General features: G+C 43.3%; 1 protein-coding gene across 2 annotated transcripts in view; it reads left to right on the forward strand.

Moving 5' to 3' along the window:
* Positions 1 to 14,131, forward strand: part of Tnrc6a (trinucleotide repeat containing adaptor 6A) — a 180,561-nt gene that overhangs the window by 24,113 nt on the left and 142,317 nt on the right. For both annotated transcript variants that reach the window (XR_009227793.1, XM_058582630.1), the window contains exon 2: positions 5,068 to 5,193. Coding sequence is in view for 1 of the 2 variants with exons in the window: in XM_058582630.1 (XP_058438613.1) it covers positions 5,114 to 5,193 (80 nt within the window). In the remaining variant the exon portion in view is untranslated. The remainder of the gene's footprint in view (positions 1 to 5,067; positions 5,194 to 14,131) is intronic.

Below are 14,131 nucleotides of genomic sequence, written 5' to 3' on the forward strand. Positions count from 1 at the left end.
CCATACAAGAAGGGAACTGGATTGTGCTTTCCAGGGTGGGGCAGAATCAGCCCCCCCCCCTCATTTTGATGCCTCCTAATAGTTCAGCTGCACCTGATCCCCACCCACCCCCACCCACCCCCGCCCCCCAGGGAAGATAGCGAGTGTGTCATCCACTAGAATTGAATGTAAATTTCACAGCCAAGTGTCAGTTACACTTCACAGTTAGTTGGGAAAAAAAAAAAAACAGAAATCTCGCTACAGCTTTATTCTCTCCTAATTTGTAATACTGGAATTCTGTCCCCGTCTGACTTCTCATCTGTGAGATTCTATGCCTTCTGAAGATGTCACTTTCTCAGTTGTCTCATGACCCATCATTCTGCAAGACGTGACATTTGCTGGTATTTGGGGAAAACGATTAACTCTTTGTGTATGTATTTTGTGAACTTCCAGAACTCTCTTTCTTTCTGGTAGTAGTTTGGGGATGATTCTCTTAGGTGTTATGCAAGGAACCGATAATGTTTGTCTCTTTATTGCCAATAGCTATCTATATCTTTGTGTTTCCATGGTTTTTTTGTTTCTTTTTCTTTTTGTTTGAGCTTCTAAAAACCCCATCTAAGGACAGTGGCAGCTCACACCCTGTTTTTATTTCTGACTTTAAAGAGAGGATGCTGATGTCTTATTGTTCAACATTGGTGTTGACTGTTGATCTGAGATTCTTTTTATCATCCATTTCTTAATTTGTTACATATTTATTGGTACCCATCCAAGTGCACTGCGTTTGGTGATATGTAGGACACTGGTAGCCTTGGGGAAGGTAGTGTCGGTGGCATGATGCCAGCAGGAGCCAGATTGCAGAGGTTTGCAGACAGGCGGATGATAGAAGCCTTCTTCTTTCCTGCTTGCCAAGAATTTTCACCGAGAATGAATGCTAGATTGCTTTTTATTGCCTTTTCAGCGCTTATTAGTAAAGTGACGGCATTTTGTTGTTGTTGTTGTTGTTATCTGACCCATTGGGATGGCGTTGCATATTAATGTAGTTCATTCATTCATTCAAGGAACATTTGTCTACTCTCAGGTCATGAATGTTCAATCTGCGATTTTAATAAAATAAAATGTCCTAGGGCTTCGGGATATTTTTAGCATCAGTTCGTTACTATTAAACCATTTTTGAAGCACCAGGACTTTACTTAATAATGGCATGTTAATCTTTCTTTTTTAAGAATTTAATCAAGATGCTTATTATTAAAAATTTGAACGACTGGAAAAATTCAAAAGATGTAAAAGCCAGAAAATCCACTTCAAATTCCAACAACAATAATAATAATAATAATAATAATAATAAATAACAATAGGCCTATTCCCTGTTAATAGATATTTCTGATTCTTTTCCTTTCGATATTCATCGACTTTAAAAATGCATTTGCAAGCATTTGATGTGAGATTTTCACATTGATATTCGTGGTAGAGATGTCACAGAAGGAGACCTCTGACCCCACATCAGGTTGGGCTCTCCTGCTCAGTGACACGGTGCTGTAGTTCTTGATCCATCTGTTCTCTCTGGGCAGCATGACCTACCCTCCAGCCCTGGGCCTGCTGGGTATCCTGTGGAAGTAGCTGACGTTCATTGTTCCAAGAGTATTTATTGAGCACTTCTCAGTTCTATGGAACTTAAATTCTAGGCACGGGACAAATAATAACACAAACAAACAAAAGGCATAAAATACAAGTTGGTCATAAGAGTTATGCAGGAAAGCAAGGAGGAAGGAGCAGAAATATTACTGAAGAGGAGATCATAATCACTGTGCAAAGGAAGTTCCCATGTGGGCAGGCAGGGGGTGTGGCTAAAGGAGAATTCAACATCAATGAGAATGAATGGCCCACATCCACGTGCCCCAACATCAGTGAACCTCACCAATATGCTGAGCAAAAGAACAGAAACACATAGAGAACATTCTGCAGGCTTCCAATATGCAGCACAAGAGCAGGCGATATTCATCTATGCTGTGAAAACCAGAGAGCACTTCCTATGGAGAGGAGCTATGTCTAGGAGGAGACCAGCAGGGATTCTGGGGTGCTGGTCACGGTGTCTTTTCATCCAGGCACTATCCACCTCGGTGTGTATGTTCAGTTTGTGAAAATTCAGCAAACTAGGCACTTATAATATGTGCATTTTCTATAGGAGCATTGCACATTTTGTAGGGGGAGGTACTGGGAATTGAACTCAGGGGCACTCGACCACTGAGCCACATCCCCAGCCCTATTGTGTACTTTACTTAGAGACAGGGTCTCACCGAGTTGCTTAGTGCCTCGCTTTTGCTGAGGCTGACTTTGAACTTGCGTTCCTCCTGCCTCAGCCTCCCGAGCTGCTGGGATTACAGGTGCAGACCACCACACCTGGCTGTACATCAATACTTTTTTTAATTCAAAGATTTTTTTAATTTCAAAATTAACTGCCTTGTTGATAGATGGGATACTCCCTGAGATATATTACCTGGTCTTATTTACCTGTGCATCCTCAACACCTAGCTTAATGCCTACTACATTAAAGGGGTTTATTATGTGTGTGTTTGAATGAATAAGTGATTAAATAAATGAATTTTTTAAAAATATTTTTATTTTTTAGTTGTAGGTGGACACACAATATCTTTATTTCATTTTTATGTGGTGTGGAGGATCGAACCCAGTGCCTCACGCATGCTATGCGAGTGCTCTACCACTGAGCCACAAGCCCAGCCCAAATAAATGAATTTTTATAATCTCTAAATGGTATTGTAATTAGTGTCCCTTGAACTCATCATCTTGGGAAAACATAACCCAATACCTATTTATGCTCTCATTCCCCTATTTTAAAAGTCATCTGTCAGGCTGGGGTTGTGGCTCATCGGTAGAGCACTTGCCTCACATGTGTGAGGCACTGGGTTCGATCCTCAGCACCACGTAAAAATAAATGAATAAATAGATATTGTATCCATTTACAACTAAAAGAATAATTAAGAAGTCATCTGTCTCAGGAGGGGAATAGGAAAGAGAATTAATTGGTCATAACCTTCCTAGCCTTGTATTTATATGCATGACCAGGGTAACTCCACATCATTTACGACCATTGGAGTGGGAACCTAATAGAATAAGTTATACTTTATGTATGTATATTCTGCCAAAATACACTCTAGTGTCATGTATAACTAAAACAAAACAATAACAAAGTCATCTGTCTCCCCTCTGCTTCTATAAGAATAATAAACCCAGGAGCCATCCAAATACTTTTACAACTTAGAATCAGGGCACCAAATAAAATGAGGACAGAAACTTTATTGAATCTGGTGGTGTGTTGGGTCTTGGTGCAGTTATTGGGAACATTGTCCCTGAATGGAGGCAACAGAGGTCAGCTCACAAGATTTGGGAAGAAATGAGAGGTGAAGAAGACTGAATGCTGACAGAGATTTTAAGTTCTCTTGACTTCTAACATCAGGAGAGATTGTGCAAGGGGTTGACGATTGTGTGTGTGTGTGTGTGTGCGTGTTCGTGTGAGCATTTATCAAACAAGAGCGTGTGTTTACGTGCTCAGGGAGGGAATCAGTAGACAAGACTAGTTTCATTTGTGGATTTCTGCACTCAATCTTCTGGTCGTCCATTTGTTCACCACCTGATTATTAATTTCCTGTTGTATCCCTCGTTGTGTTTGATGGTAGTGAATAAGGCTGGCCCAGTCTTTGCCCTCAGGCAGCTTGCAGGCTATCAGAGAGACCTTGCAGGCACAGGCGATGGAAAGAATGAAAGTTGGGTGGGAGAAGCCGAATCCAAGTTCTAGGGGAAGAATGAATGTGGTCAAGAGGGGTCCTTTCTTCAAAGGGTTTACAATGAAAAGACAGATCTCGATCTTGGAAAGAACAGTTGTTAAGAGAGCAGAGTGGCATTCTTCTTAGGCAAGAGAGAAGAAAAGAACACTAGTTAGGTGAAGCCAGAGGGGGACCGCAGGCATAAGCCAGTGCCCTGGGTGATGCAAAGGGCCTTAGCCATCATCGCATTTTGCAGCTTTGCAACCTCGGTTCATAAAAGGGGCAGTTGTGCAGGGTGACCCAAGAGCCCTGTAAATGGACCTGCAGAGCCACACCTTGCCTGGGGATGCATAAGCCAGGGAAAAGGGGAATCCCACACAGAGCCAGGGTTACCCACATAACTCCCGAGGCAAAGGCCAGGCTGGAGAAGCCGCCTCTCAGGTTCCCCTCCCCGCCCCCAGCATAGGTGCGGATTGATGATCCTTTATTTGAACAGGAGCTGATGTCATTGGTTTGTATTCAGGGACCTTGTGTGCAAGATTTGTCTTTAAATATTAGTGTAAACCTGCACTTAATGAGAACCCCACCTCGAACGTGTTTTTTTGCAAGAACCAGAACCAATGGAGGAGCTTTGGATATTCACTCCCCACCTCACACACTCATTCCATGCCATTCAGGTGATGTGCTTTTCTTTCTTGCTCTCTCTCTTTTTTATTCTGAAAGCGCACAATTAAATCTTCGGTAAGTGTAATTCTCTTGCAGTCAAAATACCAATCTTGAAGGAGTTTTTGTTTGTTCTGCAGTACAGGGGAAGGCCTCGCACATGCTAGGAAAGTGATCTACTACTGAGCACTACATCCCCAGCCCCAAGATGATTTTAAAAATATGAATAAAATCACGCACGTTTTCTTTATCCTTCCATTTTATTTTGTTCTGATAGGCATTTTTTTTTTTTTTGGTACCAAGGATTGAACTCAGAGGCACTTAACGCTTGAAGCGCACACCCAGCCTTTTTTTGGATTTTATTTAGAGACAGGGTCTCGCTAAGTTGCTTAGTTAGGGCCTTCCTAAGTTGTTGAGGCTGACCTTTGACTGGTGATCCTCCTGCTTCAGCCTCCTTAGCCGCTGGGATTACAGGCTGATAGGCATTCTTGAGTGGGAAAGAAAGGGATGCAATTCTAGGGTGCACCTAGGAGCTTCCCAGGGACATGGGTCTCGTAGGTAAATATACACAGCTGGTTGTGTTTGGGAGGGGACAAAAGTAAACAGTGGAGATTCACTAATTGAATGCAACCCCTTCATTTCTCAGGTGTGACCACTGAGGCCCAGAGAGGTGATGTGATTTGCCTAAAGTCATGCACCTCGTGGCAGAGCCAGGCCTAGAAGCCAGGTGCCCTGGCTCTCAAGACATTCCGCTGCCCGAGGAATGGAACAGGTAGTATGACTCACCTGGGGGCCACGGGTCGGTCCACTCAGCCCAGGGCTGCCTGAGGTTCCAACTAAGGGAACAGAGAAAACAACCGCCCCGAACTCTGAGTTAAAGGGGGTTGAAATCAAAGCTGGGCAGGAGAAAGAGGGGAAGGCTCTGAAACTCGGACCTCAGATCCCACAGCAGGGGCCAGTGTACCTGTCATCCTCTGAAGGTGGTGTGATACTTCTGGCAGTATCATGTCCACGTCCAAATGGCTTGCATGGTGGTGGGTCCTCTGCCGGCCACTCTGCTGCTGGGCTCTGTCCAGTGTAATTCACGGCATTGGGAAAATCAGCGGCCACTTGGAGAGGATGCAGGGGCAGGTTTGGGGGCATCATGGAAAAAAGACTTGTGTACAAATGCAGGAGGGGATTAAAGAAGAAGCTCTGGTGGGTGGGATCTGCGAGATTCCTTAACGTCACCCGAGCCGGTGGCTGTTAACACTGGTCAGTGGTGGTAATGCAAAAGATAGACTGAAAATAAAACTCACCCAGATAGAAAGGAAAAGAGTCCTGGCTGTTGCATATAGCCACTTTGTTGTGTATATTAAGGGATTTTCTTCAGCCCAGCATTGGTAACATAAAAACTAGCTGAGCTCCTATAGGTAACCTCTGTGTTCTATGCAAACACAGGTACTAATCATTGATCTTGTGTGCTGACTCTCCAAAGAGCCTGAGATGTTTACTTTTCCGTTCCTTCAAAATGGTTACTCTTGAGCATCTACTGTGTGCCAGGTCCATTTCTGGACATTTGAAATACACCAAGTGCACTAAACCCATAATCCCCCTAGAATTCAATCAGGAGGAGGCAATCTGAGATGGTAGACTCTTGGGAAAAATCAATGGGAGAGAAAGTTAAGGAGAAAATGACTGAATCGAAATAGCATTCTTCCAAGCAAAAGCTGGAATATATATTGATAGGCTGAGTGTGACTACGTACCTTGGGAGAATGATTTTTTTTTTTTTTCAGGCAGGGAGAGCTGAGATAACAGGATGCTCACCCCAGAGGATCTACTTGAATTGCTGTCTGTGATCCTGGGTCTGTTAACAGAGCAGACAGCAGGGCATAGGCCACAGTAAAGGAGGCACCGTGGGGAAGGTTCAGGTCTGCAGACAGAACGGAAGGTCCAAAGGGGCTCCGAAGATCATATAGCCATTTTGCTCCAACATGGTGACAGTCAGTGGGCAGTAGGAGGGGCTGTGGTCATCGCTGAGCTGGTGTTGGACAAGCATCCCTAGCCTCTGGGAGGAGTAAGCTCCATCCCAGACACGGCACTGAGACAGGGAGTCTGGCCCAGAAGGGAAGAAGGGACATGACCTTAGCACCAGGCAGAAGGCATGCACTTGGCCAGAGGAGCCCAGTTGTCAGCCTGGCACCTTTAGTCAAACCTGGCACTTTAAGTCCGAGGGGCTGAGCTCCTGAACTTGTAAGTCCCTCTGGATCAAGAACAGAACCCAGCCCATTCATGGAAGTCACATGACCTTGGCTATAGATGAGGCAGGATGAGGGGACTGGACCTTGGGCCAAGCCACATCCATTCATCCCTGATGCAGAAGGAAAGAAGAGAGGAAGGGCGCCCGACGGCTGCCTCTTTCTCCCTGCCCTCAGGAATCCCACTAGCACTTGATGCTTGCTGTGACTTGGTGGCTGCAGAGCGTCCTTTCTCTTGAATTAGCCTGGACATTCTCGCCAAAGCTCCAGGGTGGTTTTCTCCGGACCCCTGATGAGGGCAGGGAGAGAGTCCTAACCTAGGTCTGCATCTTCTGCTTGACGGTGGTTCCCTTCTCCTACCCGCCATTCATTCTAAGTTCCAACCTCTTATTCCAGCTCTTTCTCTATGTTCTTCTTCTCCTTCCGCCTTCTAAAGTTCCAATGTTGTCACTTATTCTTCTGCTGGGAGGCTCACCCAGCCCATCAGTCCCGGGGAGCGTCCCCATCTTCCCCTGCACCCATCTCCAGCCACGTCTCTGTGATGGGTGGTCACCGCTTCTCGGCTCTCTATGCTACCCCCACTCCCATTAGTAGTTGGGGGGTCTTTCAAAGCCTGGTCCATGTACCTGACACTGACGCAATGTTGAATTGGGCTTCTGCAGAATTCTGTCTTTGCACTACTGACTCCAGATTCAAAGTTTTCAGGAGTCACAGTGCTGAGTTGCTCAAGTTCACAGCCAGCTCCTTGGGTCTGGCGGACTCCTTTGGTTTCCGTAGAGGGAGCTGAGGATGGAGCCCGTTGCCTCTTATGATCCTCTTTTCAGAGTTCAATGGAGAATTCTCCCAGAGGTGCTAACGAGAAGGGAGGTGATTCTAGACCTCAACTATGGAATGGCATGAAAACATAAGCCACCTGTGATTGATTGGTTGGTTGGGCCCTGGATGGAACCCAGGGCCTCATGCTTGCTAGGCAAACCCTCTACTACTAAGCTACATCCCAGCCCCACAGAGGTAATTTTTACATGTTCTAATTTTTCATGTTTCATTAGGAAAAAAGGTATGAAGAAGGTCAAAATAATTTCAGTATTATATTTAATTTAACCCTCTATTTCTAAAAATACCATCATGTCTATATGTCATCAGTATAAAAACGATCAAGGTGGTATGATCCTTTTTTGTTGTTGCTGATGTAAGGCTTTGACATCCAGCGTGATTTTTTTGTACACTTACAAAATAGCTCAATTGAAAAAAAAATATTTTTAGTTGTAGATGGACACAACAACTTTATTTTATTCATTTATTTGCAGTGCTGAGAATCAAACCCAGTGCCTCACTCATGCCAGGCAAGTGCTCTACCCTAAGCTACAAGCCCAGACTCTTTTTTATTTATATTTTGTGACACCCCAGACTGATCCCAGGGTGCTCTACCACTGAGCTACATCCCCAGCCCTTTCTATTTTTATTTCAAGACAGAGTCTTGTCAAGTTGCCCAGGCTGCCCTTGAACTTGTGATCCTCCTTCCTCAGCCACCTGGGTCACTGGGATCACAGGCCTGGGCCGTCATTCCCAGCAAGGGTATTTTTTTTTTTTTTAAACATAGCCTAGCTCAATGAACTAAAATTGTATTGGAGATATTTGATCATATTTATTTTTATAGCCCCCAAAGCAGAATCATACCCACGTTGTCTTAGACATTTAAACATTTTCCAATTAGTCCCCTAAAATCATTTTTCTTTAATATTCATTTCCACAGTTCCAAAACTAGCTCATCTTTATTTTATTTTATCTTTGAGGGGGGGGAGGTACCAGGAATTGAACTCGGGGGCACTCGACCACTGAGCCACTTCCCAGCCCTGTTTTGTATTTTATTAGAGACAAGGTCTCACTGAGTTGCTTAGGGCCTTGGTAAATTGCTGAGGCTGGCTTTGAACTTGTGATCCTCCTGCCTCTGCCTCCTGAGCTGCTGGGATTATAGGCGTGTGCCACCGCACCCAGCCCCAAACCAGCTCATCTTTATTGGAAGAACTATTTCACTTTGAAGCAAAAATATATGAGTTTTAAAACTGCTTCTGTCTAAATTATGTCAATTTAATATTATTCATGTGGCAGGTAAAGGTATATTCTATAAATTGAAAAGCAACTCTTAAGTTTATCAATATCAGTAATATATTCTTCAGATTTCCCTGGTAAACTCTGCACATGATTTACATGATGCTGGGATCACAGTTAAGAATATTCGCCGTATCAGTTCATGTCAGAAAGTGGGTAAGCTCATTGTCATGGATTTGGATTATGAAAAGTTTCAATGTCTTTCATTTCTTTTTTTTTTTTTTTGGTACCAGGGATTGAACTCAGGGGCACTTAACCACTGAGCCACATCCCCAGCCTTTTAAATTTTTTCATCCAGAGACAGGGTCTCACTAAGTTGCTTAGGGCGTTGCTAAATTGCTGAGGCTGGCCTTGAACTTTAGATCCTCCTGCCTCAGCCTCCTGAGCTGCTGGGATCACAGGCGTGCACCACCGGCCTGGCTGAAATTTCAATGTAAATTCTAATAACTCTCCAGCCAGGCCAAAGGGAAGTTCTTCTTTCCTTCGATTTTCAGGGTCATCTCATTCATATATATATTGTCATGTTGGTGAGAAAACAGGTCACACTGGCATTGTTGTTCGTCTTGTCTCTGATTATTAGGTTCTGGGCAAGCATTCCTTTAGTTTCAAGAAAATCTTGATCTGGAATTGACCGTCCAGTAAATCCTTCCAAAATTCTTGCACAATTCAGCCAGTGACGTTGGGCAAAGACCCCGAATCATTATGTTCATGGCCTTCTGTTCCTTTCAGAAGTTCCATGTGGGGGAGACAGCTCAGTTGGTCGGGTGCTTGTCTTCCATGCATAAGGTCCTGGGTTCAAATCCCCACCTCCTCACACAAAAGAAGCTCCACATGTTGGTGATGATTCACAGCGTTTGTATATACACACAGGGAGCAGTGTTAGCAACTGTATCCATGGCACTTCCCAAAGAGTCTACTTCTGCAAGCAGCATAAATATTTTCAATATATTTCATACGGTGGAAGGCAGCAAGACGGGAAACATCAGTCCCTTGTTTTGAAGTTCCAATAAATCCATATTTTTGGAACACCATCTGGCAGGATAGAAACTAATTTTTTTTTTCGTATCTAACTGAAATTCTTCTCTATCAGATGTAAAAGATTCAAAAAGTCTATACCACATTTGTAAATTGGCACTGTTTTTTTTTTTTTTATAAGTTTGGAAGAGCTTTAGGATTAAATATACCCACCTATTCGTTGGTCAGCATCCTGTGGTGTGATTCACCTAAAATTCGCTGTTTTGCAAAATTTGAATTATTTTTACCTTTGATGTGTTCATTGATTCCATGGGAAACGGGTGGCTTAAGTGATGATTGTTCACTTTTCTCATAACTTCATGACAAAATTTTCATAACTGAAATAATTTGTTTTACCATCTTTCCATTAAATATTGGTTATGTGTGTGAGCGCACACACACACACACACACACACTCCACATTCATGAATCCAATTCAGCCGGGCATGGTGGTGCACGCCTGTAATCCCAGCAGCTCGGGAGGCTGAGGCAGGAGGATTGGGAGGTCAAAGCCAGCCTCAGCAAAAAGTGAGGTGCTAAGCAACTCAGCAAGACTCTGTCTCTAAATAAAATACAAAACAGGGCTGGGGATGGAGCTCAGTAGTCCAGGGCCCTCTGAGTTCAATCCCTAGTACATCCTCCCCACCCCCCCCAAAAAAAAGAATCCAATTCATTTTATAACTGGCCCAAATCAGAATCTCTGATCCTAATTAAAATGTATTTAAATTTTTTTGTTCAACATTTTCTTCGGACTTTAGGTAATTTTTTTAAATGATGATAAATTATACATAACATAAATTTACCATTTTGACCACGGGTAAGTGTACAGTTCCACGGCATTGAGTACATTCATGCGGTTGTGAGACTGTCACCACCATCTAGCACCAGGATGTTAAAAGTCTTTCCTAACTGAAACTCTGAATCTACCCAACACTAACACCCCAATTTCCCCCTTCCCTCGGCCCATGGCAACCACCATTCTGTCATCTATGTCTATGAGCTTCGCTATTCTAGGAGCTTTATATATGAGGAATCATCCCATATTCATCCTTTTGGGATGGCCTTATTTCAGTTGGCATACTGTCATCAAGGTCCGTCCATGTTGAAGCATGGGTCAGAATTTCCTTCTTTGTCGAGGCTGCGTAATATTCCATCGTGGGCACTTGCTCTTTGGTTTCCCCATTCATCTGTTGATGGACATGTGGGTTATTTTGCCTCTGGCTTTTGTGAATAATGGTGTTAAGAAAAACTCGAGTGTATCAACACCTATTCAACGGCCTGCTCTCATTTCTTTTCACTGAGAAGCAGAACTGCTAGACCATGTGATATTTCTGTTTAATTTTTGAGGAGTTGCCGTACCATCTTCCACAGCAATTATACTGTTTTACATATCCATAAGCAATGCACCAAGGTGCAGGGGTCCTAGTTTGTCTGTATCCTTGCCAACCCTTGTTATTTTCTAGATTATTTTGTTTTGTGGAAATCGCCACCTTAATGGGCGTGACGTGGTGTCTCGTGGTTTTGATTTGCATCTTCCCAAGGATTAGTGAAGCGGAGCATCTTTTCAGGAACTTCCTTGGTTCTTGGTTTGAATGTCAAGAGACAACTTCTTATTAAGTTCACATATTTGCTAAAAACATCTCAACACTTTTCAGATTAATAAATAATTTTTTTTTTTCACAACAAACATACAGCTTTTTCCTTTGGCTCTGACAGAACACATTGTTCATGGCGTTCATCATGAAATCTGTGGCATTTCTTCTTCTGGTCTCTTGTGGGGTTTTTCCTTTTTTTAATGGACAAGTCAAAATTGTTTATATTTATGTTGTGTAATGTGATGTTCTGATGCACATGAGCATTCTGGAATGGCTAAGCTATTTAACATAAGCACTACCACTACTTATTTCTTGTGGCTAGAAGACTTACAATCTAATGTTTTGTTTTAATTTTTTAATTTTTTGGTACTGGGGATTGAACTCAACCACTGAGCCCCATCCCCAGCCCTATTTTGTATTTTATTTAGAGACAGGGTCTCACTGAGTTGCTTAGTGCCTTGCTTTTGCTGAGGCTGGCTTTAAACTCACGATCCTCCTGCCTCAGCCTCCCGAGCCGCTGGATTACAGGCATGCACCACCGCACCCGGCACAATCTACTCTTTTTAAGCAATTTTGGGGGGTACTACTGGGGATTGAACCCAGAGCCTGACGCATGCTAGGCAAGCACGCTACCACTGAGCCAAACCCCCAGTGCTCTTTAAGCAACTTCCAAATACATATTGTTATTAACTGCCCGACACATCTTGAACTTATTTCCAACTGAAATGTTGCGTTCTTTGGCCAACATCTCCCCAATCCGTTCCTCCACCCCCAGCCCCAGGCCCTTTTGTGTGTGTGTGGGTGGGGGCGGGCAGGGGATTGAACCCAGGGCCTTGTACATGCGAGTCAAGCACTCTACCAACTGAGCTAGATGCCCAGCCCCCCGGCTCTTTTTTAATTCATTATTCTTATCAAGGACTCGATGATTCAGCATCAGCTGTATGACTTCATTTCAAATTTTGTGCATAATAGAAAGATAACTAGATGATTAAAATAATCTGTATTTTGATTTACTTACCTGTTGCAATACATAGGGGTTAGGAAATTCATACCATCTGCATAAAATCCTCAAGTAAACACATTATAATGTTCTATCAACGCACAGAGAAAAATCCTTAGAGCAGAGTCAATCTGAGGATGCCAATTAGATCGGTGTTACATTCACACGTAAACCTAGAAAACACACACATCTGGCACGAGCGAGAATGATGTAATATTTAATGTGACACACTTTTGAGAGAGTAGAATAGCCCTACCAAAACAAAATAGAATCTAACAGAAAAGTATTTTATACCAATTCAGTTTTGAAATTCTCAAAATTTATTCTAGTGAAGGCAGTTCTGCCCTCAGCAGCCACATTTCAAGTATTCAAAAGCCACATGCAGCTAGTGACAACTCTGACAGACAGTGCAGTTCCAGTAATATAAAGTAGCCATAAACTCAGCGTTTCCAGTATGCATTTTTTTTTTTTCATAAAGAAATTCTGCACTGGCAGGGCACGGTGGCGCACACCTGTCATCCCAGCCTCCCAGCAGCTCAGGAGGCTGAGGCAGGAGGATCTCGAGTTCAAAGCCAGCCTCAGCAACAGTGAGGCCCTAAGCAACTCAGTGAGACCCTGAGAAAATATAGAAAAAGGCTGGGGACGTGGCTCAGTGCTTATGTGCTTCTGGGTTCAATCCTTGGTACAAAAAAAAACAAGTAAGAAAGAAAGAAAAAGAAATTCTGCATTAACAGGGCGTGGTGGCACACACCTATGATCCCAGGGACTTGGGAAGCTGGAGCAGGAAGATGTCAGTTGTGAGATGGGCCTGGGCAACTTAGTGAGACTGTCTCGAAATTTAAAAAAAAAAAAAATTAAAGGCTGGGGATGTATCTCAGTGGTACAGCAACTTTGGGTTCAATCTCCAGTATCAAAGAAGAGGGAGGAAGGGGGGAAAGAAAAAGGAAAGACCCTCTGTATATGTGGTAGGAGGTCTGTAGGGGGCACTTTCTTCCAGCATTGTTTACAATAGCCACTAACCAAAATGTCCATCACCTGGGTATATTAAAAAAAAAAAAAAAAAACGTTGTTATATCTTTTCTAAGGAATTTTATGCCACAGTTTAAAACAGACATGTAGCTAGATCTCTAAGACAAGTTGCTAGACGGGAAGGAAACATTCTAGAGGTATTATTTTCTTTTAAATATCATATTTTAAAATTGATGATCATGCTGGGAATGGTACATGTCTATCATCCCAGTGGCTCAGGAGGCTGAGGCAGGAGGATGGAGTTCAAAGCCAGCCTCCGCCAAAGCAAGGTGCTAAGCAACTCAGTGAGACCCTGTCTCTAAATAAAATACAAAATAGGGCTGGGGATGGGGCTCAGGGGTCACATGCTCCCCCAAAATTATGATCACGTTAGACAGAGGGCATCCAAAAGTGGCCACCTACCTCTGTGCTGTGGAGGGAGAGAGGGAACCTATATTCAACTTGCATTTAAATTGAAGAAAGCATTTGTGTATGACTCATATAATTAAAATTGATTTAGAAAATGCTAAGGTAAGGGGACATCTTGACAGAAGTGTAAAGATGAACAAAGGAGCCAATTAAGTCGAATTAACTGCGGTGCCCATGATACGGTGGCTAAATAAGTTATCGCCCGGTAGAATATTGAATGCAAATGTCAAAAGCAATTCTTTGGAAAAGAAGATCCGCGGGTTGTATGGAGGCCTTTCTGTAAACTGAAAACGGGAAATGCCAGACAGGGATCAAA

This window comes from Marmota monax, unplaced genomic scaffold, assembly GCF_021218885.2.
Source record: "Marmota monax isolate L192 unplaced genomic scaffold, Marmota_monax_Labrador192_F-V1.1 WCK01_AAM20220418_F8-fsc00086, whole genome shotgun sequence".
Taxonomy (NCBI): domain Eukaryota; kingdom Metazoa; phylum Chordata; class Mammalia; order Rodentia; family Sciuridae; genus Marmota; species Marmota monax.